The following is a 25,576-nucleotide window of genomic DNA, read 5'->3' as shown; positions in this document are numbered from 1 at the left end:
TCTAAACTCGTGGCGCGGTAAAATGGGCTATCTCAAGCAGATAGTTGTCGAGAACTTCAAGTCGTGGCGGGGAAGGCAGGTGATCGGGCCCTTTCACAGGTTCAGCTGCATCATCGGCACGAACGGATCCGGTGCGTTACTTTCTGCCCGGTTCGTCTTGGGCGCTCTCTCTTCTTCCCTTATTTTTTCTTTTCTTTATCCTCTCTCTCTTCTTTTCTTTATCCTCTCTCTCTCTCTCTCTCTCTGACGCAGGCAAGTCCAACCTGATGGACGCCGTGAGCTTCGTGGTGGGCGAGCGCGCCGCCAGCCTGCGCGTGAAGCACGTGCGCGACCTGGTCCACGGCGCGCACGTGGGCCGGCCGGTGGCCCGCGCCGCCAGCGTGGCCATGCTGTACTGCGAGGACGACGGAGCGGAGCTGCTTTTCTGCAGGAGCGTCGCAGGTCCCCACCCTTTCCTAAGCATCAGTAGAACTTACAAAGGCCCGAGCTCGTGCCCCGTTGTGTGCTTGCAAAGGAAAAGGTGCCTTAAGATTGCTCTGCGGTGTAAATGGGTAGATCAGTGTAAAGTCGGTGAGCAAACACTGCAGATGACCTTGGACAAAATGCCTTTGCTGCATCATATATTTATTTATTTAGCAGGCACTTTTGTCCAAAACAGCTTCCAGTGAACTCTGTGTAGTGTTATCAGCCCACACACCTTATTCATCAAGGTGACTTACACTGCTAGATACATTACTAACAATGAGTCACTCATCCATACAGCAGTGGAACACACTCTCTCTGACACTCACACACTGCAGGTGAACCTGAACAGCACATCTTTGGACTGTGGGAGGAAACCAGAGCACCCACACAGACACAGGGAGAACATGCAGAGTCCACAAAGACTGAGTAGGGATTAACCCACATCTTCTTGCACCACCCAGGCACTGTGAGACAGGAGCACTACTCACTGTGCCACCCATTATAGTTACACACACTGTCCCAAACCACTTGTCCTATGCAGGGTCATAGGGAGCTTGAGCCTAACCCAGCAACAGAGGGCATAAGGCACAGGGGGAGGGTACACACCTAGGACAGGACACCAGTCCATCGCAGGGCACTCCAAGCAGGACTCAAACCCCAGACCCACTGGATAGCAGGACTTGGGCAAACCCACTGCACCACCATGTCCCCCATCCATTATAGTTAATAATATGCAATTTGTGTGAGCCACATCAGAACCACTTACAGTTATTCATTCAGCTGAAACTTTTCTCCAAAGTGATTTACATTGTTAAGCTACTTACATTTATACAGCTGGGCAGATCAGGGTAAGTACCCTGCTCAAGCATTCTACAGCTGGAAGTGGGGCTCAAACCTGTATGTAACCTTTGGGTCTAAAGCCAGCAGCTGTGACCCCTACAAGAGCCTCTTTGTGTGGTCTCAGATCTGGAGTACTGGAAGGGTCACACTGATCAATCATAAATCTGCCCTGAGTGGGAGGTTTGCCTTTTGGACGGTCGACGGTGTACCACGTAGTGCTGTTAGTCTTGCACTGTTAAGGCTTCTATTAAGAATGCTCTCAATTGGTAACTCACCGTAAAGCTGATCATCTAACGTTGATGTTGTCTCAGCCAAAGAGATCAACTAAGCAGAGACTAATAATATCGTCATGGTAACAACTATAGGTAACAACCAGCTTATATTGCAGTTGTGGTGAGCAGAAAAGTCCACTAGCATGTGTTGAATTTCATTTTAGGATAAAATCGAGTTTGTCACTGTAACTTTTCGCCCATGTTTTGACTTCAGGGGATTCGTCGGAGTACAGCATCAATGGCAAACAAGTCACTTTTGCCAAGTACACAGCAGAGCTGGAGAAGATTGGTGTTGTGGTTAAAGCGAGGAATTGCCTGGTGTTTCAGGTCAGTGACCATGTGGCGTCACAACACTTTGTTGTGTTCGTGCACATGGTGCAAATAATTGTCTTGATTCTTTCGCTCTCTCAGGCTTTGCTAGTATGTTTAGCACTCAGAGAAACCATTATTGTAAAAGACACTGACTTTGAATGCAGCGAGCACCCGAAAATCTGTCCTTAACTGGGATGGATCTTGAATTCTGGGACACCACAAAAACCGTTTATACCTGGACTGGGTTCTTTTCAAGAGATTTCTCCTACAGGCAGATTGCTTTGGTACGCTGTGATTCTGGGCTGTTGCTGAGACTCACTTTAGAGACAGGTGAAAAGTCACATTTCATTATTTAAGTTGAAATCAGGGCAACTTTCGAGACCATTTTCAGACCTTGTGGATTTGGTACGCGCTTCATCGCGTGTGTTCCACGGGAACATCTTGACATCTGTAATAACAGGGGGCTGTGGAGTCAATCGCCATGAAGGATGCCAAAGAGATGAGCCGCATGTTCGAGCGCATCAGCGGCTCTCTGGAGCTGGCGGAGGAGTACAACCAGAAGAAGGAGGCATTACAGAAGGCCAAAGAGGACACACAGTTCCACTACAAGAAGAAGAAGGCTGCTGCCTTGGAGAAGAAGCACATGTCACAAGTGAAGGAGGAGGTAAAAGTCAGGGCAGCTGGTGGCAGAAGCTGCAAGTGGTGGGTCGTGTCTGCCTTAGGTCAGTGGAGGAGACTTCGGCATAAGCTGCACCTTGTCAGACATCAGCAGTGATCTGAATGTCCTATAGACATAAATGGCTTATAGAAGTGGCATTTTTGGGTCCTAACTCACAAGCCGGTGGTCTGAAAGAATGCGGCCGGTCATGAGGTCATGCATCTGTATCTCCCCCCTCCTCTGGACAGACCCAGAAATACCAGTACTTGATGGATGACCTGAACCAGGCTAAGTTGCAGCTGACACTGTGCCAGCTGTACCACAGTGAGAGAGGCATCGGGGTGCAGATGGAGTCTCTGCGGCGCAGTCAGGTGGCTGTGGCCGAGAAGAGTAGCGGTGTGGCCCTGAGGGAGCAGGCTGTGAAGGTCCAGAAGAAAGAGCACGGCCGTCTGTCGCGAAGCCTGCAGCAAATAGAGAAGGAGAGCCGGTAAGTTCCCTCGGGAACTTTGCCGTGTGGACGTGCCCTGGATGATCTCTCCTCAATGTCCTCATCTCCCGCGTGCATCTCAGAACTTCTTGGTTGTTTTTTCCGCCAAATAAGTTTATCTAAAGTAACTCGAACTGTTAAAGACTTTTTTTCTTACACAGTTTTACTCGTTTGTAAAGCTGGAGATGCCAGATCGGTGTTTGTCAGGGCCTGGAACCTGCAGCCTTCTCTGCTACCCACAGGGCGGAGGAGCAGAAGCTGGCACACCACCAGCAGCTGTATGTCAAAGCCAAGGTGAACACAGCGCACCAGGAGCGCAAGGCGCAGGCGGCCCGCACAGACCTGCAGGGGGCACGGAACCTGCTGCGCAGGAAGGAGCAGGACCTGGAAGAGCTGCGCAGGGAGCTGGCCGACCTGGATCGTGCCCAGGCAGAGTTTGAGAGGGAGGTGGAGGAGGAAGGAGTCGCCCGAGGCACCTCCGTACAGCTGGAGCAGGAGCAGGTAAGGGAGTATGGCCATGTGTGGGAGGAGGGGGTTCTCACGGGGGAGCAGGGGGCTACAGTGTGTCTTGTAGTTTAGGAGCAGCTGGTACTGGAGTGGTTAGAGCTGCTGCCTTTGGACCTAAAGGTCGCAGGTTCAGATCTCACCTCCAAGTGTAGTAGTACCCTTGAGCAAGGTACTTAGCCTAAGTTGTTCCAGTAAACATTACTCTGCTGTATAAATGAGAACATTAGCATTGTAAGTGGCTTTGGAGAAAAGCATCAGCTAAATGAATAAACGTAAGAGGGAGGCACTGACCAGTCCATCACTCTGCAAATTTACTTGACATTGAAGGTAGGGGGGGGTGTCCCTGCACTTGTGCATGCTGTCCTGGGGTGGATGTATCTGGACACATGTGAGGGCCCAGGGGTTGTGGTTAGAAAGGTCACAGCAGCCAAATCAATTCCTCCTTTTCTCCTTCCTGGTGCAAGAATGTCTTCCATGGGACTCATTGGTTTTGGAGATCGAATAATGTAGAATACACACACACACACACACACAGAGTCTGAAACCACTTGTCCCAGGCAGGGTTACGGTGAACCGGAGCCTAACCCAGCAACACAGGGCACAGGGCTGGAGGGGGAGGGGGAGGGGACACACCCAGGACGGGACAGCAGTCCATCACAAGGCACCCCAAGCAGGACTCGAACCCCAGACCCACCAGAGAGCAGGACCCGGCCAAACCCGCTGCACCACCGCACCCTCTTTAATGTAGAATAGTGCTGATTTGTTTTAAAAGCCATGGGTTGAAATGATTATTCTGTCATTTGTGTCACACGGAGCAGTGGCTTTTGGCAAAGGATGTGGAACCGTGAAGTAAGAAGCCAGAAGGAACTTGACGGGGAGTTGTGTTGGAGAGCATCTCACTGTGTGTTCCTGTGCTTGGGTGCAGCTGGAGCGCTACGCAGAGCTCAAGGAAGTGTCCAGGAAACAGAGCGCCACCCTGAGGCAGCAGCTCGAGAAGCTGCGCTGGGACCACAGAGCTGATTGCGAGAAGCTTGAGTTTGACCGCAGGAGGAAGACGGAAGTGGAGGTGTTTGCGTGTGTCCTTGCGTCTCTGTCCGCCTTTGCTCTTGGACACAGGAGCTCTGTCATGTGAATCACTTAAGAGTCATAAATAAGTAGATAGTTACGAAACGCTTAGTGATCGCTCAGCTTTACGCAAAGAGAAGCCGCTACGCGCTGTGTTTCACAGCTGATGTGTACGTGCAGGTGAGCATCAAGCACACCCAAGCTCAGCTGGAGGAGTTCACGAGGAGAGCCAACAAGCTGCTGGAGTACGGCAATACGTGCAAGTGAGCGACGTCTAGAGGGCCTTTGTTAAACCATTGCGCGGGCGAATGAGCGCGTGCGTGTGGTTGATTGCGTGTTTGTGCGTGCCCCGAAGTTCAGCCCTCGAGGAGCACCGGAAGCAGGAGCAGAGTTTGTCGGCGGAGCTGGAGGAGGGCCGGGCGCGTTCCAAGGTGGCGGAGAAGGAGCTGGCAGAGGTGCTGGGCGAGCTGCAGAACGCTCGTATTGACAGCCAGGAGAGCCGGGGCCTGGAGCGGCGCAATGAGGTGCTGGAGAACCTGAGGAGACTCTACCCGGAGACCATGGTAACGTGGGTCGGCTAGCCCTGTGCGTGTCCCGGGCACGGCTGTCGGACTCTGCTTTGGCTGCATTTACGGCAGATCGGTCATCGGTAGTCGTCGGTACTCAGTCAGTGGCAGCACGGCAGCACAGCAGCACCCTGAGAGGCCTGTGGCCTGAGCAAAAATACCACCCGAACCAGCCGCCAGTAACCATGTATTACCACGCTGAGTCTAGGGTGGTGCCCTTTCGTAATTCCAGTGTCCTCCTGCCACAGTGCGAGATCACTGGAAATAAGTGGCGAATGACTTGCACCTCCGGGCCAAACGCCGAGCAGCCACTGCTTTGTCACACCATCAACGCCGGGGCAGGGACACCAAGCTGCAGGGTTAGTTTGGGTGTTTTAAACTAAGTGTTTTACCCCTCCGCTTCGCAGTATGGTCGCCTGTTTGACCTGTGCCACCCGGTGCATAAGAAGTACCAGCTGGCGGTGACGAAGGTGTTCGGCCACTATATGAATGCCATCGTCGTGGCGTCGGAGAGGGTGGCGCGCGACTGCATCAGACTCGTGAAGGAGGAGAGGGCCGAACCCGAGACCTTTCTCCCGCTCGACTACATCACTGTGAGTTTGCTTGATAACCACGCCGAAAACCCTCCGGGATTGTGTTATTCCCGGCATTTAGTTTATCTTTTTCTTCGCGCACCATCGAGTTAAGACGTATTTTAGCCCTCGCTGCACTTTGAGTCGTTTCCCCAAAGTGAAGAACAAAAACTGTGTTTGAGCTTCTGAATCAGTCACGGTAAGTGTGGAATCTTTACATGCAACCATATTCGAGAGTTTATTGTCGTGTACAGTAAACAGTTCGTTACACCATACAGTGAGATTCTTACTCTTTGAATCCTCTCAGCAGCCTATGACATAAAGTATAAGGACGTAAGGAAAGAAAAAAACACAAGGTGTAAATCACAAATTTACAAAAATTCCTATTAGTGCAAAAATCCAAGAAACGAGCTTATATACATATATAAAGTGTACAGTGTGCAATGTAAACATGGAAGTCGTACACGTGCAAAGTCCTGCAGAGGTAGATTGGGTCTATTTGCGGTCGAAGGAGGGGTGTGTATTTGTGTACGCAAGGTATGCGGAGGTAGTCTGTGGTCTCTGATGTTATTGGCTTTGTGGATGTGTACGTGTTTGTGTAGGAGGGATGGGGGGTAGCCGACACCTCTCGGGCTCAGAGGGTGAACCGTGTCTGCCGTGATGGGTGGAGAGGCAGCGGGTGGGTGTCGTTCACAAGCCTGATGGCCGGTGACTAAAAACTGTTTTTCAGCCTTGAAGTTCTGGCTTTCACACTCCTGTAGCGTCTGCCTCGTGGTAAGGGTGTGAAAAGGCTGTGCTGGGGATGACTGTTGTCCTTGATGATGTTAATGGCTCTCCTGATGGTTCTGGCCTGCTACAGGCTCTCCAGTGATGGTTCGAGCAGCTTTCACCACTCCCTGTAGCGCCTAGCGCCTTGCGAGCCTCCACGCTGTGATGGAGCTGGTGAGGACGCTCTCCGTTGCGCACCTATAGAAGCGTCTGACGATTCGGTTTGCCGTGCCAAATTTCCTCAGCCTTCTCAAGAAATGCAGATGCCGACGTGATTTCTTGACCAGATGTGTAGTGTTGTGAGACCAGGTGAGATCTTCAGTAACGTGAACACCCAGGAATCCGAAGCTGCTCACCCTCTCCGCCACTATGTTCTCCCTTCCAGCGTGACCTCGTCTCAGTACCAAACAGCTCTGGGTTTTATAGGGGAAAACACACACACACATACACACACACAGTCTGAAACCGCTTGTCCCAAGCAGGGTTGCAGCAAACCAGAGCCTAGCCCAGCAGCACAGTGCGCAGGGCTGGAGGAGGAGGGGACACACCCAGGACGGGCACCAGTCCATCATAAGGCACCCCAGGCGGGACTCGAACCCCAGACCCACCGGAGAGCAGGATCCGGCCAAACTCGCTGCTCCCCCCTAGGGGAAAATATTAAAATATTAATGGCTCTGCTGACCTGTAGTCTGCACTTGACTATGGAGAACATTTCCAAGCCCGAGATCATATGAGCTGAACTGTGACGTGTTGTGAGTGCGGGGGAGAAGAAGGGAACGGGCAATATCTCTCTGTTACACATGGCACTTGTTGTCCTTGGGCTTTAACACTTTGCCGTGACAATTCCGTTCCCCCAACACAGGTGAGTCCTCTCAACGAGCGTCTGCGGGAGCTGCCGGGGGCCAAGATGGTGGCGGACGTGATTCAGTGCGCTCTGCTGATCAGGAAAGCGGTGCAGTTCGTCTGCGGGAACGCCCTCGTCTGCGAGACCCTGAAGGAGGCCCAGCAGATCGCCTTCGGCGGGCCTGAGCGCCACAAAGTAAACGCCGCCCCCTACCGTGATGTCGGCCCTGTTGCCTCTCGGGAACAGTCAGGCTCAGGTTCAAGCGGTGGACAGTGCGAAGGCCCGCTGGCAAGACAGTGACAGTGTGGGGAAGACAATTTATTGTCATTAATCTTTACATTTATTCATTTAGCTCACACGTTTCTCCAAAGTTACTTGCACCGTTTAGCCACTTATAGTTATTTACCCCTTTATGCAGCTGAGTTATTTTACTGCAGCAATTTAGGGTAAGTACCTTGCTCAAAGGTACTATAGCTGGAGGTGGGATTTGAACCCGTGACCTTTGAGTCCAAAAGCAGCAGCTCTAACCACCTGCTGTCCCTTATTATTATTATCATTATCATTGTGGTCACCAGCACGAGTTGGTTAGTTATCGTTATTTATACTTTTGCCGCAGCGTTTGCCTTTGTACACGTTTATACAGCTAAACATTTTATTGGAGCAGCTACAGGTGAAGCGGCAGGACCCGTTTAGGGTGTTGAAACGACAACCTTGAGGTAACAGGTCCGTGTTCCTAACACTGCTGCTGCGCGTTGCCCTCGTGTGTAAAAACTGAGCGGTGCGGCGGTTCTCAGTGGGCTGTGCCCTGCCCTGGTCACGTAAGGCCCCCCCACCCGGCAGTTCACCCATACACAATCTTGAGTAGAACGAGAGAAGAGCTGAACTACAGACTTCCTGCTGCTCCACGGCCTCAGAAAGACAGAGAAAGACATCGATCTTTCGGCAGGGCAGCCGCCATGGAAATAAGGCGTTACGCTTCGTTCTGCGATGCCTCGCGCGTCACGTTTATTTCGGAGCGGCTCGAAGCGGGCGACGGGAGGCCACTCCTCGATAAGGAATCTCGCGCTCAGATTGACGTCGTGGTTTTTCCGCTGATGTCACCGGGCTGCTCGAATGACTTGAGGTTAAAGGTTGCGCTCCATCAGACTGCTGCCAGATATGCCTCGTTGAGACACTTAAGAGCTTGTGCTCTGATCACAAGTTGTACAATCCTGTGGGAGCTGTTGCTGACAGTCCCTTCCGTTCCCACCGTGATATCCAGGATCGCCATTAACGGCGCGTTCCTGTGCTCCTTTAAGGACACGGAACGAGGCTCTCACAAACAGGACTCCGGCACGCTCTTAAATTATTGCGCTCAGAGTGAAATTCTCTGTCTACACATACGAGGCAAACTAGTGTAAAAGAGAACACGTTGGATCCCGGCAGGTGATCTCGTACCCTTCGCCTCGTGGGGAATATAACGTACATGCGTTCGTGATGATGGGATCGGGGTGGAAGAGGTTTGTAGCTGAAGGCTGCAGTCCATGTTGACGCCCCACTGTTGTGTCTCTGCACAAAGCCTCCTTGGTTAGGTGTGTGTTTTACAGGTTATTATGGATATGGATGATGATCTGGAGTGGTGTCGGTCGGTGGGGCTGATGGGGCTGATGTCATGTGGCGCTCCCAGACTGTGGCACTGGACGGGACCATGTTCTTCAAGTCGGGGGTGATTTCGGGAGGCTCCAGCCACCTGCGCAGCAAGGCCCGCTGCTGGGACGAGAAGGACGTGAACAAGCTCAAGGAGCGCAAGGAGCAGCTGGCTGCCGAGTTACATGTGAGTGCGTACGCAGCTCAGGTCGCAGTTGTCTGTAAACAGCTGTAACATACAGGGGGTGAAGAAAATAAGAGAAACGCCTAACAATACATTAGTTCGAAGGCCCCGTTAAGGGTTTGGACCACCTTTAGCCTTCAGAACAGCTTCAGTCCTTCTTGTAATGCTGACATACAGGTCCCAAGCCATGTGCAGTGGGATATTGCACTATTCTTCAAGAAGAAAAGCCTCCAGGTATTTGAGGGATGGAGGAGGTGGAAATCAGCACTGCATTCTGGACTCCAGAACTTCTCATAATGGTTTAATGATGTTTAGATCTGGCGACTGGGGAGCCCACGGAGCGTATCTGACTTCATCCTAGCGTTCACGAAACCACTCTTGAGTCTGTCTAGCCGTTTTTATGGAGGCATATTCATTTTGGAAATGGGAACATCACGAGGGAACGGCGTTCGCACCTTTGGGTGCAGCCGGCCCTTCGCGATGACCTCATGTTCCTTGGCCGTTATACGACCATGCAAAGTCATCATTGGACCTAATGGCTCCCACGACATCGTTGTCCATACCGTTGCAGATCCACCACAACGTTTAAGAGTTAACAGCAGGCACTGTGAGTTGGAGGTCACGTTTTGTGCTCCTGACGCCAAGTTACGCATCGTTGTGCATTGGCCTTGGGCATGTGGTTTTCGAATGTCAGCCCTGCCATGAATTCTAACTTGGTGAAGCTCACGACATAGAGTTTTTGTTGAGACTGCATGACACCGTGGTAGTTTTTGAGGCTGTACTTCAGTAGCATTTAGCAACCGTTTTGTGAAGCGTCCATCTACCCTTGTTGGTGAGCTTTGACTTGTGACCGCTCTCCCTTTTCGCCGATGCAGGTTGTCCGTGTTTGCCATATGCTGGCATTTTTGAGACTCTTCCCACAGTAAATAATTATGCAGTTTTTGTGACTGATGCACCTGCAACTAGTTACTTACATTTACATTTAGCTCATGCTTTTCTCCAAAGCAACTTACAACTATTTACCCATTTATACAGCTGGGTAATTTTTATTGTAAATAAAGATTGTAAGTATATTTTTTTTTGCTGGAGCAATTCAGGGTATGTACCTTGCTCGGGGGGGGGGGGGCGTAGTAGTGCAGCAGTTTGGCCAGGTCCTACTCTCTGGCAGGTCTGGGGTTCAAGTCCTGCTCGGGGTGCCTTGTGACAGGCCGGTATCCCATCCAGGATGTGTCCCCTCCCCCTCCAGCCTTGCACCCTGTGTTGCCGGGTTAGGCTTCAGTTCCCCGCAACCCTGCTTGGTATAAGAAATTTCAGACAGCATGTGTGTACCTTGCTCAAGGGTACTAGAGATGAGACTTAAACCTACAATCTTTGCACCTAAAGACAGCAACTCTAACCGCTCTGCTGCTAAAGAGGCACAGAGAACTAATGACACAAATCTCTAATCCACCTACACAAAAAGCAGAATATTTATCACTGCACATTTCTAGTTCTTATAGGGATTAAGACCTTGTCTTGAGCGGTGTGCTTGACACACACAGTGTTGGGGTACTGGCCATTGGGAGATGGGTCGTGTGCGTGTGCAGGACTCGTGACAAGGTGATGTATATGTGACGCAGTGGCACGTTCCTCTCATGGGTGTGTGATATTTGACAGGCTCTGCTGAAGCTGAGGCGTAAGGAGGCGGAGTTGAAGCAAGCCCAAGCTCAGGCCAAGGGGATCCACACCCGTCTCAAGTACTCCCAGAGCGAGCTGGAGGCCATCCGCACAAAGAGCATCCCTGCCTGTCTTGCGGTAGCCCTTGAACCCAGAGTTCCTGTCCAAACCACACACTCACTGTCTCAACCGACTGCACAAATCACATTATGATCCAGTCATGTTGCTATTTATAGCCCTTAATACAAATTTAGCTCCGAACACCCCTGCAATCAAGGCATGTGAAAATGTACCACTACTTGGAGTTGAAGGTTGTGCAGAAGTGTGTATCGCAGTGTTGAATCACTCAGTCAGACAGTCAACTTTCTGCAGGAGAAGTCTAGGCTGGAGAGTGAGCTTGTTAATCTGGAGTCAGATATTAAAATGCAGAAAGAAAACATGGAAGGGAAAGAAGCAAAAATGCAGGCGATCCAGGACAATATTAATAAGGTGCCGTAAATCTTTAAAAATGTGGTATTTTTCCTGATGACTTTTTTTTGCTTGTTCAAGGTTATGGGCTCAGATCCCATTGTTGCATGGAGGGGCTACCTGCAATTTGTAAGGGGTTTTACATCTTTTAATTGCCATATAACCTTTGCATTTAGTGTTGATTGCTGTGTATCTGCCACCCTATGACCTCTGCAGATGGACGATGAGATTTTCTCTGATTTCTGCACGGAAATTGGGGTGGCAAACATCCGGGAGTATGAGCAGGAGCACCTGAAACAGCAGCAGGAGGTGGACAGAAAGAGGTGGGGGTCTCGTCGAAGGAGCACACCTTGTGTTTCCATCTTTATTCATCATCATATCAGTGTTTTTTTTTAACACTCATTGACTTTTTTAAGCATTTTCTCACCACTGTTTTATATCTTAACTGCTAATATTGTCCTTTTGTTTCTCTTTCCACTTCTGTGTCTCTCTCTCTCTCTTTCTTGTTCTCCCCACCCTGCTATCCCAATCCATCCCAGGCTGCAGTTTGGGACCCAGCGTACCCGCCTGACCACCCAGCTGGAGTACGAGAGTACTCAGCTAGAGCAGCAGATGAAAAAAATCAGGGAGCTGGAGGATGCTGTTTACAGGGCACAGAAGAGTGTGGCCCAAAAGAAGAAGGCAAAGACACTTTCAAGTCATAGCTCCTTATTAGAAAGATCCAGGGTCCTGTCAATTTTAGCAGAAGAAACATCTGTATGTGAAATGAGGACGTGATATTTCAAGTGTGTGCGTATCAGCTGTCTGATTTATCAGAAAACCACCTCATTTCCTTGCTTGGTCTGGTTGTCAACTCAGTAGGCAGTTTTTTTCTTACTTTCTTAGCCAATTTGCAAATGGTGCTTGTGAGTGGAAGTCGCGTCCTTCCCTTCCAGGAGGAGGAGCGGCTGCTGAAGGACGTGGATGAGACCATGGCGAAGCTGGAGGAACTGAGGGTTGTCTTCCTTGAGCAGAAGTCCCTCGTCGATGCCTCCAAGGAAAAGCTAGATGAAAAGCTGAAGAGACTGCAGGAAAGCTCCAAGTGAGAGGAGGGGCCTGAAGCTGGAGGTCCCAGAGGATGAAGGGCCCCATGGTGGGAGGATCATGAGTATGGAAGCACTGTGTGCCCATCGGTTTTACCAGCAGTTGGCCTTTGTCTCCACCAGGGAACTAGCAAAACTCCAGAGAGACGCCTCCTCTCTGCAGACAGCACTGGAGCAGAAGAGGCTCGAGAGACACAACCTGCTACTTGGCTGCAAAGTGCAGGGCCTCCCCATCGTGCTCCTGTCTGGCTCCCTGGACTACATCAGCGATGTTCAGGTAGAGAGTTATAGGGTGAGCAGCTTAAGAGCAGCAGTGTGAGAATGAGGAATAAGATCAACTATGGTCAGCTTTGCATTCATTGACTGATTTATTGACTTTTTGTAACCTGAAAGTTGCCGGCTCAAGTTCCATAAGTATCTGAATATACACACAACCCTTTATGTTTGGGTATTTTTTTTTACAGCTTTATTTTTGTGGCTTGTTCCCAGAAAATACTAGTTAGGAGTTGTTTGCAGAAATTTTACTTTAATGGGGGGCTGTGTGCACAACCCATGCAAACATGAAGGTTCTAGTGTGTGTGTGTGTGTGTATTAATGTAGTGTGTCTATTAGCTGTATAAACTTGCAATATTGTAAGCTTTGCCGTTTTCAGGCTGACTCAGAAATTCCGAGCACTGGCACCACGATGGACATCTATGAGCGCGAGGAGCAGATTCAAATTGACTACAGTGTGTTGCGGAGAGAGCTGAAGGTGACTTGACTCTAGGCTTTTGAATAGCACTCAAGGAGCCTGGTCTGCGATTTTTAGTGGAACTACGCTTTTAAAATCAAAGTGGGATTTTCATGTGGATCTTAAAGTAAAAAGTAGAGATATATTTTTGGTTACCCTGTTGTTTTAGGAAATTACTGTACACAACCACATTTTAGAGACAGAGTTAGGGATCTTGAAGTACACACACACAGGGAGCCTCACCTGATAACACAGGGCACAGGGACACACCCAGGACAGGATGCTAATCTGACACAGGGCAGCCCAAGCAGGACTCGAACCCCAGACCCACAAGAGAGAAGGCCCCGGGCAAACCCGCTGCACCACTGAGTCACCATTCCCCCTCACTCCTTTAAGAAGTAGTGAAAGAACAAGACTGTGCAGTACTGAAGGTTGAAGGTTGTCCCACCACTAGGGGGCGGTAGCAGTCAATGAATAAACTACACAGGCCCCTCAGTATGGTTGGACCGGGGGTCTTGTGTCTTTGCACACATGGATTTACTGCTACATTCTACAGATTTCACACTACACACAGATCTAAACCAACTGTAAAATGTTTAAAACTTGAAAATGATAAAAATGTGCTTGTTACGATGAACTGTACTGACTGTTTCTTGCTATACTGTAAGCAAAAACTGTGGTGTTTTCGGGAATGGGGGATAACGTTTAAACTACATCTGCAGTTTTGGATGTAATGAAATACTCACATATGGTGTGAAATCTAAGCAAATGTTCCAAAGTAGATCTTGGGTTTAAAAGCTCATTTTCACATTTAGAGAGGTCAAAGAGGAATGTTGGATCCATAGTTTTTCAGACACAGGGCTATAGAATCTGCATATGCATTGCTCAGGGAGCTGCATGCAGTTCATCTCACTTCATTTAGGAGTTGCAGAGTGAGGAGGAGGTGTCGGCTGAGGTAGAGCAGCTTCAGGAAGCAGTCAGTTCCCTGGAAACTGCACTCCAGCGTTCCAGTACACCCAACTTCAAGGCCCTGGAGAAGATGAGAGAGGTCAAAGAGATATTCCAGAGGGCAGTGGATGGTATGAACAGCAAGCGCTACAAAAATAACCTAAAGGCACTCAGATCAGCACAGCTGAATACAGAAATCCCTTAATTTACGAAATTAGTCCTGAAACAAATTGTTTACCAGCAGACAGCGATGAACATTACATAATTTATTTTAATACAATAAGTGCAGACAAAATAAATATAACAATTTACCATAATTAACTTACTGTTCTTACCAAGTGAAGAGAAGAACAGTTGATTTTGAGCTGGGGTGGGTGGAGGAGGGAGGAGGCTTGGCAGTCATTCTTGCACTGCCACTGCACAAATGCATCAAACCAAAATGAACGTGATACAGGAAACAGCTGATGGTTCTCTCACCAACTACGGAGCATTACTGCACTTCCGCTTCACACGAAGTGCAACTTTACATTTTTTTTTGCGCACACTTCGGATGGTTTTATGGTACAAATTTTTAGTTCTACAAATCAAGTCAATCAAGTCAAAAGCGTTATATTGAAATTTTGGCTAGTTTGTAAATCTACATGCCTGTCATTTTATGAATTATAACAAAGCTTATGTACAAACTGAACATTGTAGGTCACCTTGGATAATGACATCAACTAAATAGATGTTGATAAAATTGGAAAGTAGTGTAGTGATTGAGTTTTTTCTGTTGTAATCTGAAGCTTCGTAGTTCAAATTACATTCCTGCTGTAGGACCTTTTTTCACGATGCATACCCTAAATTTGTACAGTAAGAATGTCCTGCTGCATGAATCGGTTAATCGCTGCAAAGTTGCTAACTTTGCAGATAGCCTCAGGCAAGGACTTTAGTTATATCAAGGTTAACAAGAACTATTGAAGTAAAGATGCTGATCAGAACTATGTTGTACGTTCAGCGTCATTTTGGGAAGTACATCTTATGCAGTTTGGCCCAGTGGTGCGAGAGCAGTCCCTGCTCTTGGGTTTTCAACTGTCAACTTTGAAGTTCATGTCCATGTCACTGCTCTACCTGCTGACCAGATGTGAACTGAGGCTGTTCGTTTTGTTGTCTCACCGTGTAGCATTTGATACTAGTACCAGAGTGGCTAAGCAGCGTCACCACGAGTTCGAGCAGGTGAAGGCCAGGCGCTTCCGTCTATTCAACCAGTGCTTTGAGCATGTTGCCATCAGCATCGACCAGATCTACAAAGACCTGTGCAGGAACCCCAGCGCACAGGTAAGACAACTTCACCGTTGTGCATGCATCAATTTCACCATTGCATTACAGTGTGTTTCACTGTGACTCATTCCTCCAGAACGACATTCATACATAAAGATTTATCTGTTTGTACGGTTGGTGGTGTTCTTTATGGATACTTACTAAATATAGAAGAACAGTGCAGTGCCCTCCTGGGATTTGAGCTTGCAGCCTTTGTGTCACGAGTGTGGTTTACCACTTGCTGCTCCACACACCTGTTTGTCCCCAAGGCTATCATTAGTGTGGAGAACCCTGACGAGCCCTATCTGGAAGGTATCACCTACCACTGCGTGGCCCCTGGCAAGCGCTTCATGGCCATGGACAACCTGTCTGGGGGCGAGAAGGCCATCGCTGCGCTGTCCCTGCTGTTCGCTATTCACAGGTAGTCGATGTGTGTCATTGTACTCCACCAGTAGTTCTCTAGTGTTGCTCATTCTAGGTTGAGAGAGAGAGGACGTGTGACTAAACCAGTGTAGCTGAGTACTGAGAGCTGGGTTTATAACGGCCTGTTGTGGTACATCTTTTTGTAGTTTTCGACCTGCTCCTTTCTTTGTTTTGGATGAGGTGGACGCTGCTCTGGACAATACCAACATTGGCAAGGCAAGAAAAGCATCACGACGTTAGCGCAGATCAACGACTTTAAATTCGGGATGGCTGGATGCCCCTACTGCTTTAATCACGTACAAAGAAGTGCCGACAATACTCATTATACTGAGGCTGCTGAAGATCATGATCATAATTTCTATGTTGGTAGTGTTGAATAATTTTTAGATGGTGCACGTTGATGACAATGAAAGTAATTTTCTTAGTGACCCTGATAAGGAAATTTTGTTAGGGACTATGATGAGGATAATGTTAGTGTTGGTGTTTATGTTAGTGAAATAGAAGAACAGTCATGGCAATGACTAGGAGGGTTATGATGTCATTATGGTGGCAATGGTTATGACTGAGCTCATTCATCTACAGGTGACCAGATACATTCGAGAGCAGTCCAGGGAGCACTTCCAGGTCATCGTCATCTCCCTGAAGGAGGAGTTCTACTCCAAGGCCGATGCTCTGCTGGGTGTGTATTCTGAGGTGAGTCCCCATCCCCTATGACCACTCACACCTTTCGTTATCAGTCTGTGGAGCCATTTTATTTCACGTTGTTTTGTTCATTTGTTCATTTTCAACCTCCGTTTCTCAATTCGCAATCACTGTTGGAGGACATAGTTATAATGGTGTAGCGTATAAGATGTTGCTTTCTGCTATGTATTTTTCATGTCCATAAATATTTTATTTACGAGTCTGTTTGTGGGTGACAAAAGTTTGCTTCGTCTTGACTTGAGCCACTGTAGCATTTTAGTGTGACATGTATCGTTAAGTGTTTCAATATTTCCATTGATGTGCTGTTTAAACCTCAGAAAGCCCCTTCTGATGGGCCAGGTCTGTCATCTGCACTGATTTTCTTCCTCCTGCAGTTCAACGATTTCTCATTCAGCCGCCTCCTGACTGTTGACCTCACGCCATACCCGCTGAGCGAAGATACAAATGCGGAGCGGGAGGAAGTGTAGCCTGGAGCTCAGACACATTAGTTCAGTTTGGTTTATTAGTTCAGTTTATACTGTCAGTTTCAAAGAGAGAATGTATTAGTGAGCGGTTCATGTCAGACAGTTTCCAGCAGGACGTGTTTTCTTCATCTGATGTTCTCCTCCTTGTGGATTATAGTGCACTTATTGTCGGTGGATGTTATGATGGGCCTCTCTGTTTTACTTGAGCCCTTTTTCAGTTTGTACTTTCCAAAGTTCTCAGCTTTGTTCCTGTTCATGTATTCGATGTTCGTGTTCCTCAATAAATCTCAAGTTTTTGCCGCTGAAGTGCCAGGTGGTGAAATGTCCCTAACCGTCTACAGCACGATGACTAAACAGAACTCAAAAGCTGTTGGGAAGCAGTTCTGCCCTAACAAGAACACTTTAAAGAGCACCAAAGACCCCAAAATCACCGCAGCTTCCCTTGAGTCTCTCTGAACTCCTGGCCATTCCCACTTGAGCTTTAATACTGTGTGTCCACGTGAGTTTAATGGGTTTTGTAGCTTTTCCATTTCAGTGTTTTTACTGCAGGGTCCAGGGGTGTGGTGACTGCATTTGGTAAGTGTATATTTATGGGTGTGAAGGGGCAAGTGGAACAAAGGGCCACCCTGTTCTGGGTCAAACAGTAAAACCTTTTCACACGACAGCAGATTGTAGGAGTTGGTTTTCAGCCACAAAACTGGTTCTGTGATGTTCCTTTGCCCTTCAGCAAAAGCAGCACAAAGGCTGGCCTGGTTTGTATGAGGTGAACAAAACTTGCACCTAGTTTTTCTCCCTGGTTTCTTTTCATCAACAAAAGCGGTGACATAGAGAGATAGAAAAAATATACTGAAAAACTGTAAACACAAATATGTAAAATACAGTAAAAATGCAAAATATTTGGAAAGAAAAGGCTGTATTTTTACCCAGATACTTACTGTATGTTTACTGAATGACTTCTGAGGTCCAGCTTTTTTCAACACCACCTATTTGACCAGAGAACTTTCTTTCAATAGTTTAAAGGTAGGCTATAGCCAGGCAGGCATGAATACAGGGATTTGTGGGGGAGTGTGGGGTCTCTCCGGTGCCCTGGGCTGCTTTTGTACAGTGTTCCCTCTCACCATGTCTATAGCTCGACAAATTCCACCCCGGTTACGTAAGTGCCGCTGGGGTGCGTGGTGAGGATAACTGCTAGACTCTGTCACCAGTGCGACGCCTCTCGGGCCTGCAGGCAAAGCCCAGCAATCCAGCGTCGACGCTGATGTGTATTTGTGTGTGTGGATGAGAGCGGCCGGACACGTGAGTGCAGCACATGTGCGCTGCGTGTTGCCGCAGCGAGGCATGCGTTATATTGTCACCGTCACATCGTAAGTCCCCGACCATCTCATCGACCTCGTGGGTCCTGAGTAAAAAAGGCTCCATCCACCTTCTGCTGAAATGAAGCAAAGCGATTGAACATTGTGACAGTTACAATCAGAATTTGCCTAAGTAAACCTTTGTCATTGTGTTTCGGTTCAGGCAGAGTCACATTCCACGACGTGTTTGAGCAGGGAGCGCTGCGGGACTCTCCGAGCGACGCTCGCCTCCCGGGACGAAAGCACCTTTTCCGCGTCTCTTCTGCCCCCGCCCTTCTGTGCCGTGCTGTATGTTCGCTTTTCCGCAGCCCCCTCCCCATTTTAATGTTTCTCTTTTCCCTCGGTGTTTTTGCTCCGTTCTCCCGTCAGCCTCGCTCTGTCAATAAACCCCCCGTCGCAGCGACACGTGGAATTTTTCATTAGCCTGCCCTGCAGCTGTGTCCTCCCCGCGTTGCTTGCTTTCTCTCTCTCTCTCTCTCTCTCTCTCTCTCTCTCTCTCTCCCTCTCTCTTTTTCCCTTGCTTCGTGCACTCTCTCAGTGTGGGGCCGTGTCCTGCGCCGATCCTCAGCTTTCCTCCTGCATCCAGGTTAGGATGCCCCCATGGCCTGTCCGGGGTCCTACACCGTGGTCCTCATCCCCCTTCAGAACAGCCTGCAGAGCCTGGATGCTGTCCGCTTCTTCCTCTGGGTGAGACTGAGGGCACTGGCGGTGGGTGCGTGTGTTTTGGCTGGTTGTTTTCTTTCTGTGTGTGTGTGTGTCTGTGTGTGAGAGAGAGAGAGAGCAAGCGACGTCTGTACATGAGTGTTTTGATGCTATTATCAAGCGCTCGGCTGTGTCCAGGTATTCGGGTACCTTTCTGGTGCCACTCGATGTCCATCGGGACTGAGTTATTGAAGTAAGGATGAACACGAGCTCTGGGATCTCAGCTGGGGGCTCAGGAGGGTCAGCTTTGCAGTTACCTGTTTGAGCTTCGTGCAACTGATCGTTTTTTCAGTCCCTCAGTTGTCTCTGCCATCCTAAACTTGTTTGCAAATAACCTATTTGATGTCATAAATATTCTGTTTGTACTCATTCGCATTTATATCACTCAATACACTGCACTGTGGGCACCCAGCGTGGTACCTTTTTGTGTGTATATTGCTTGTGAACAGATACCTTTCCGCTCTGGTGCTGGATCCCTGCTTCCGGTCTCTCCCGCAGAAAAACACACGCATCTCCCAGCACTGTCCGCTACTGGTCCTAAAGGAGGAACCAGTTGAATGAGTACTTAATGGGACTTACCTATGTAAAAACACAGTAACACCTTAGCGAACCTCTTATAATAAACCATCATAACGCCTTATGCCAACGTACAATGTGCTGATGTAAACTGCTAGATGGCACACAGGTGTCCTTCAGGACTTCCCTACTTTCAAAAGCAACGAAAGGTTTAAAAAACTCGTTGGCTATAATAATAGTAATAAAAATAATAAGAAGGAAGTCATGAATAGCTTTCGGAGATGCGATCACGTGGGACTTTTTATTTAAAGCTGAGGAGGCTGAAGCAGCTGGAGCAGGAGAAGGACTGCCTGTGGACGGGGCTGCAGGTTCTGGAGCAGGTCCGGTCGTGGTACCGCCAACGGTTGGAGGAGAACAGGCAGCTGCAGGGGGGTGCTGGGCCCCGGAGCGGCCAGCTGGTGGGTACTGAGTGGACATATATGGACTCCTACAGTTAAAGGCATCTTCTATAGAGGTGTTCTTCTTTACCTTTCTATTTCGAAAGCAGCAAGGCAGGTTTTCCTGCTGAACGTCGAGAGCGTGTTTTTATTCCTTCTCCTCCAGGGACGTCCGTCCAGAGACTGTCTTATCCGGTCCTGTATCCAGCGGGTGAACAGCACTCTGGGTAAACTGATGTGTGACCCCATTGTGCTCGGCGTTCCGTCCCCAGACGAGGGTGGGGCCTCAGACTCCGGTCTTCGGTGGCAGAACACTGTCCTTATTAAGGTGAGGACGGAGCGGTCACTTCGCGTCTCGTCTCCTCCGCCTGCGTCTCCAAAGCCCTCTGCAGACGTGTCATTTCACCAGGAAATTGCTGATATGAAGAAATGTTTTAATTCAAACTCTCGCCGTCCCTCCCGCACTCCTTCTGCGTTCCTATACAACACCTCAAGTCGTGTTTAATCTCGACGAGATGAGTGCCGTTACGCTGCTCGGCCTCCGCGGTCCCGTTTAATCCTGCGCTGTGTGGTGGTGGTGGTGGTGGTGTGTGCGTCATGGCCCCTTCTGCTCTGCCTCCAGGAGGTGAGTGAGAAGAGTCGGCGGATCTCCGTCCTCGAGCAGGAGCGGGACTGGCTCCTCCGGAAACTGAGCGAGCTGCAGACAAGCTGACAGAGCATCGCGGGACGTGCCCGATGACCTCCCCTAACGTTCACACGCTCCTTCTCACGCACCTGCGCGAGCACACAAAATGATCCCGGAAGTGTGTGTGTGTGTACCACGCATACCTGGTGTTACTCACTCAGCTATGATGATTGTATGACGTTTGTCTCTTTTCCTTTGCGTGTGTTTCTTGGTTCTGTTGTGTGATGTCGGAAAGCAGCTAATGTATAGAGAATGTGGTTTAATATAACTTAAAATATGCTTAATAAAGATTTTAAATGAGCAGGAGTGTCCACGCATGAACGAGCTCAGCTGAAAAGAAAATGCCCCTGATTTCTGTTTTCTTCATCTTCTTGCTGTTCCATTTTTATGCTTCATTATTTGGCATTATGACTCCATCCATCCATTCATCCATCCATCCATCACTGGACATCAAGCCGGATCACAGTAGTACGCAGCTTATCCCACAAGCGTAGGGAATGATCTAGGGTACACCATAAACAGGATACCAGTTCATCGCAGGTGAACCACACACACTCGTTCACTCACATGTTCACACTTTCCGGGCAATACAGAGCCATCACTTCACTCGAAACGTGCCTTTTTTTTTTTGGATATTTGGACTGTGGGAGGAAACCAGAGCAAACCACATGCAAACCCCACAGGGACTGAGCTGGGCTCAAATGCGCAACCCAGAACCTGTGAGGCACAAGCACGATCCACTGCGCTGCCCTGCCTCCCCTTAGGACAGCAGTAACCCTAAAACACATTTTTCAAAGACATTTTAAAATGGAATTGCGGGACCCAAACAGCAGGTGGTAGCAGCCTCTCATCTATACCCCTCACAGACATTCAGACCCCAAAAGGAACCCAGGGAATGCTCTGGACGGTTTGGAAATGTACCAGAACAGCTCCAGGCCGAGCGCTGCCCCTTTCACCACGGTTAAATCCCCAGCTTCCATGCATCACTAAGAGCTTTGCAGTGGTGCAGATTTCTAGTAAACGCTCTCCTGCTGTGGGTAAAGTACAGGCTACCCAAGGCGGCTCAGCGTAACGCTCCTCACATCGACATCAGTGAGCTCCAGCTCGGCAGTTTTCTTCTTCATTTATTTATTTATACATGATGACAATCAGTGTGAAGAGCAGAAATGCGGAGGTACGGGACAGAGGAGCACAAGGGCCAGAGGTTACAATGTTAAGGGAGAGCGGTCATATATAAAATGCTCTGAAAAAGGCAGCCAGGTTGCCACTTCTCCAACAGCGAGAGGACCGCTGCCGCCCCCCCCGAACTCCACAACGAGCGTAAAGATAGCAAACATCCAGACAGACAGGGTACTGCAGTAATGTAAACCCTGTTTTGGAAGCACTGACATGGGTTCAAAGCCTGAAAAGGAACAGGATGCGACCCTGGAATAAACAAGGGCGTACGCAGCCGTCAGAGGTCAGTTGAACGTTTTGATTTTTCTCCAAATTCAAAAAAGGCAACAAATTTACCATCGCAAATCAGCAAAAGCAAATCCACTTCCCAGCATGACAGATTAGTAAACAAATTAATCTGTGAGCATATAAATGTCATTATCCAGTATTGATAGTGTGACAAGTGAAAAAATGGACACCTGACTAAAGTACGGCAGGAGCTGCAATGTATAACGCCTGTTTGCCTGATCTCTTTCCAAATGTGGCTGTTCTAATACACAGATGTCTGGGTTTGTAAATTATAAAGTCTGTGTCGAAAACGCAGTGTTTTTTCAATGCCATTTCAGCAAAACTGCACCCAGGTTACTGTATGTGCATCTCAGTAAAGGAGCTCAAAACCCAGTAAAACATGGATGGCAGAACTGGGGTAAAACTGCTGCGTTAAATGAAAAAAAATCATCCAAGCAACCAACTAATAATAACAACGAATAATAATAATAATAGCGGACGTAGAGATGTTTAGAGAGCAGCGCACGTGGGTGGCTGTTCGGGGTATTATTTCACGCAGCTGGACTTACACTTGGCTGGATAACTTTAGCCGAATGTCAAGATCACCGCCCTGAGGTTTCAGTGATCAAGACCGAAATCAACCTTCGTTGCTTTTCCCCCTTTCTGAGAGAGTAAGTGAGAAATCACTCCTATTCCGAATTCGACGCAAAGCCCTCCAGGTGTTGGTGCACAACGCAGGACACCTGTGCCATGGAGCCAAATCATCGCTTCGATACATTTGCCAACTGTTTTCCTTCACCGTGCTCCTCCTTTCCCGTCGCGGGTTTGTGTCACAACACGTAGCCACTTCTCCGCCGGTGGTCCTGTGCCATTCTTGCCTCACGCGATAAGCTATCTCCCCAGGCGATCGCTGACACGCAGCTGCCTCGGACATACGCCGCACCGACAGGATGTTCCCGTTCCCTTCCATCAGTCTCGAGCCTTTCTGCAGCAGAAATGTGCTTTGGAAAGTCCTGGGGGCTGTAGTCACACACACACACACACACACACACACACACACACACACACACACACACGCATCAATGGGCCGGATGCAACACACAACCTGTTGTGTGCCGTGCGGCAATTCCTGCGCCTCATTGTTTTACATTTACATTTATTTATTTAGCAAATTAATTACATACATTTATTTAGCAGATGCTCTTCTCCAAAATGACTTCCCATGAACTCTACGTAGTGTTATCAGCCCACACACCTTATTCAGCGTGGTGACTTACACTGCTAGATACACTACTTACACTGGGTCACTCATCCATACATCAGTGGAACACACTCTCTCTCTGTCACTCACACACTATGGGTGAACCTGAACAGCATGTCTTTGAAGTGTGGGAGGAAACCAGAGCACCCGGAGGAAACCCACTCAGACTCGGGGAGAACATGCAAACTCCACACAGTCTGAGCGGGGATCAAACCCACCTCCTCTCGTATCACCCAGGTGCTGTGAGACACCAGTGCTACTCACTGTGCCATTGTGGGTTTCCTCTGGGTGCTCTGGTTTCCTCCCACACTCCAAAGACATCCTGTTGAGGTTCCCCCATAGTGTGTGAGTTCCACTAATGTACGGATGAGTGACCCAGTGTAAGTAGTGTATCTAGCAGTGTAAGTCACCGGGGTGAATAAGGTGTGTGGGCTAGTAACACTACATAGAGTTCATTGGAAGTTGCTTTGGAGAAAAGCGTCTGATAAATAAATAAATGTAAATAGCTGCATAGAGAGCACTTTTTCAAACAGGTAATACACACACACACACACACACACATTTTCAGAACCGCTTGTCCCATACGGGGTTGCAGGGAACCGGAGCCAACCCGGTAACACAGGGCGCAAGGCCGGAGGGGGAGGGGACATACCCAGGACGGGACGCCAGTCCGTCGCAAGGCACCCCAAGCGGGACTCGAACCCCAGACCCACCGGAGAGAAGGACTGTGGTCCAACCCACTGCGCCACCGCACCCCCTATACAGGTAATACAATGTAACAAAAATCTGATGCTGATTGTTTTGTGTTTCCCATCCACATTCTTGAAATGAGCAAATTCTGGTGAATGTTGGCACCAGGTATTCTAGTACCTTTTAGGATCTGATGCTTTCTAGAATGTTCTGGAGCCTTCTAGAATCTTCCAACGGTTGTAAAGTACCAAACACTTTAGAAGAACTAGTGGTATTTTTGTAATCAGTAAACTTTAAGCAATCATAATCAGTGCAAAGTCAACATGACTATATACACATATACACACACACACACACACACACACACACACACACGCTTGTCCCATACGGGGTCACAGGGAACCGGAGCCAACCCGGTAACACAGGGCGCAAGGCCGGAGGGGGAGGGGACACACCCAGGACGGGGCACCAGTCCGTCGCAAGCCACCCCCAGCGGGACTCGAACCCCAGATCCACCGGAGAGCAGGACCCGGTCCAACCCACTGCGCCACCGCGCCCCCTCAACGTGACCAAAACTCTGAAAAATGTTTGTTGCATTCTGTAAATGTTTCAGTGTTTAAACAGCTTTAGGCTTCACTGTGCATGGATTCTTTGTCTTCAAAGCTGCTGCGAGTCTGTGTCTCAATGGTGCAAAAGCACAGTCCCTCCTGGGACGCTAACCAGCAGCTTTTCAACAGTAAGTCTCCGGTCTTCCGTGTGCTCTATCTGCTCTTCCATTGTTTATAGGGCCACTATGTTTGTGTCTGATTTTTTCCTACCTGCTTGTGACAGCATGATGGTGTAATTTTGCCGTAAGACACAACAGGGTTTCATTGTCCTGCTGAGGACATATTATTCTCAGTAGAATAACTCAAGAATTCTATCTAATCTTCTTTATTGTGCTTTTTCTCAGAATGAATGGGTACAATCATGAACATGTGGCTTGCTCACCTGAGATTCCACGGTGTGCGCGTGTGTGTTTGGCTGTACTGCAGGCACAGGTCTGGCATTTACATTTAACACACTGGGCTCATATAAACCCTTCTTATATCATCATATCCATTCTTCCCACCACCCTCTAACACAGTAGGTGATGTCATTTTTGACTTTGTGGTATCTCCCCAAATTTGCTAGTCTGGGACCTGCCTATATTCACTGTTTATTCTGCTTGACCCATTGAAGATCACCTGCTGACCCAACAGGGGGTGTCTGAGTGACCTCCTTCCCACACTGGTAATTGCTAAGAAAGAACCTACTAACTATCTGAGCAGCATTAGCATTTGCCACTTTGCTGTGGACCCCCAGAGGATTGTTTCCCCTGCACCACCACCGTGCTACTAAGTCAATGTCGACTCTTGCCAACCACATAAAAAGAGTGCATCCGGAAACCTGAGTCCTTAGGGATGAAAGGTTTGTGCCCATCGCTTCTGTTAAGGAACCCGTCTATCTAAACGCTGGTTGCCCTCTTCTGTTTTGTCCTTCAGCTTTCCCAAGAATTAAAGAGAATCTGATC

General features: G+C 48.8%; 2 protein-coding genes across 4 annotated transcripts; both read left to right on the top strand.

Moving 5' to 3' along the window:
* smc1b (structural maintenance of chromosomes 1B) lies at nucleotides 1-17,363 on the top strand. Of its 3 annotated transcripts, none has more exons than XM_029247577.1 (25): nucleotides 1-131; nucleotides 253-441; nucleotides 1,792-1,904; nucleotides 2,350-2,553; nucleotides 2,796-3,034; nucleotides 3,277-3,535; nucleotides 4,467-4,607; nucleotides 4,787-4,869; nucleotides 4,962-5,169; nucleotides 5,580-5,765; nucleotides 7,375-7,551; nucleotides 9,023-9,169; nucleotides 10,823-10,960; nucleotides 11,195-11,311; nucleotides 11,507-11,613; nucleotides 11,830-11,971; nucleotides 12,226-12,371; nucleotides 12,496-12,649; nucleotides 13,025-13,123; nucleotides 14,025-14,181; nucleotides 15,213-15,367; nucleotides 15,619-15,770; nucleotides 15,919-15,988; nucleotides 16,355-16,465; nucleotides 16,849-17,363. In XM_029247577.1, the coding sequence occupies exons 1-25, from the start codon at nucleotides 23-25 to the stop codon at nucleotides 16,939-16,941; spliced, it is 3,696 nt and encodes a 1,231-aa protein (XP_029103410.1). In that variant the 5' UTR covers nucleotides 1-22; the 3' UTR covers nucleotides 16,942-17,363. The 3 variants fall into 3 exon arrangements, with proteins under 3 accessions (XP_029103410.1, XP_018585277.2, XP_018585278.2); XM_018729761.2 differs by having other exon boundaries at nucleotides 12,496-12,664; XM_018729762.2 differs by lacking the exons at nucleotides 1-131; nucleotides 253-441; nucleotides 1,792-1,904 and adding an exon at nucleotides 2,198-2,219 and having other exon boundaries at nucleotides 12,496-12,664.
* Nucleotides 17,364-18,460: 1,097 nt separating this feature from the next.
* sapcd1 (suppressor APC domain containing 1) lies at nucleotides 18,461-20,953 on the top strand. Its single transcript, XM_018729938.2, has 4 exons — nucleotides 18,461-18,977; nucleotides 19,820-19,966; nucleotides 20,112-20,273; nucleotides 20,568-20,953. The coding sequence occupies exons 1-4, from the start codon at nucleotides 18,891-18,893 to the stop codon at nucleotides 20,655-20,657; spliced, it is 486 nt and encodes a 161-aa protein (XP_018585454.1). The 5' UTR covers nucleotides 18,461-18,890; the 3' UTR covers nucleotides 20,658-20,953.
* The last annotated feature ends 4,623 nt before the right edge of the window (nucleotides 20,954-25,576 follow it).

Source organism: Scleropages formosus, chromosome 21, assembly GCF_900964775.1.
Source record: "Scleropages formosus chromosome 21, fSclFor1.1, whole genome shotgun sequence".
NCBI classification, from domain to species: Eukaryota; Metazoa; Chordata; class Actinopteri; order Osteoglossiformes; family Osteoglossidae; genus Scleropages; species Scleropages formosus.
The sequence above is the reverse complement of the archived record's forward strand: the minus strand, read 5'-3'. Positions and strand labels throughout refer to the sequence as shown.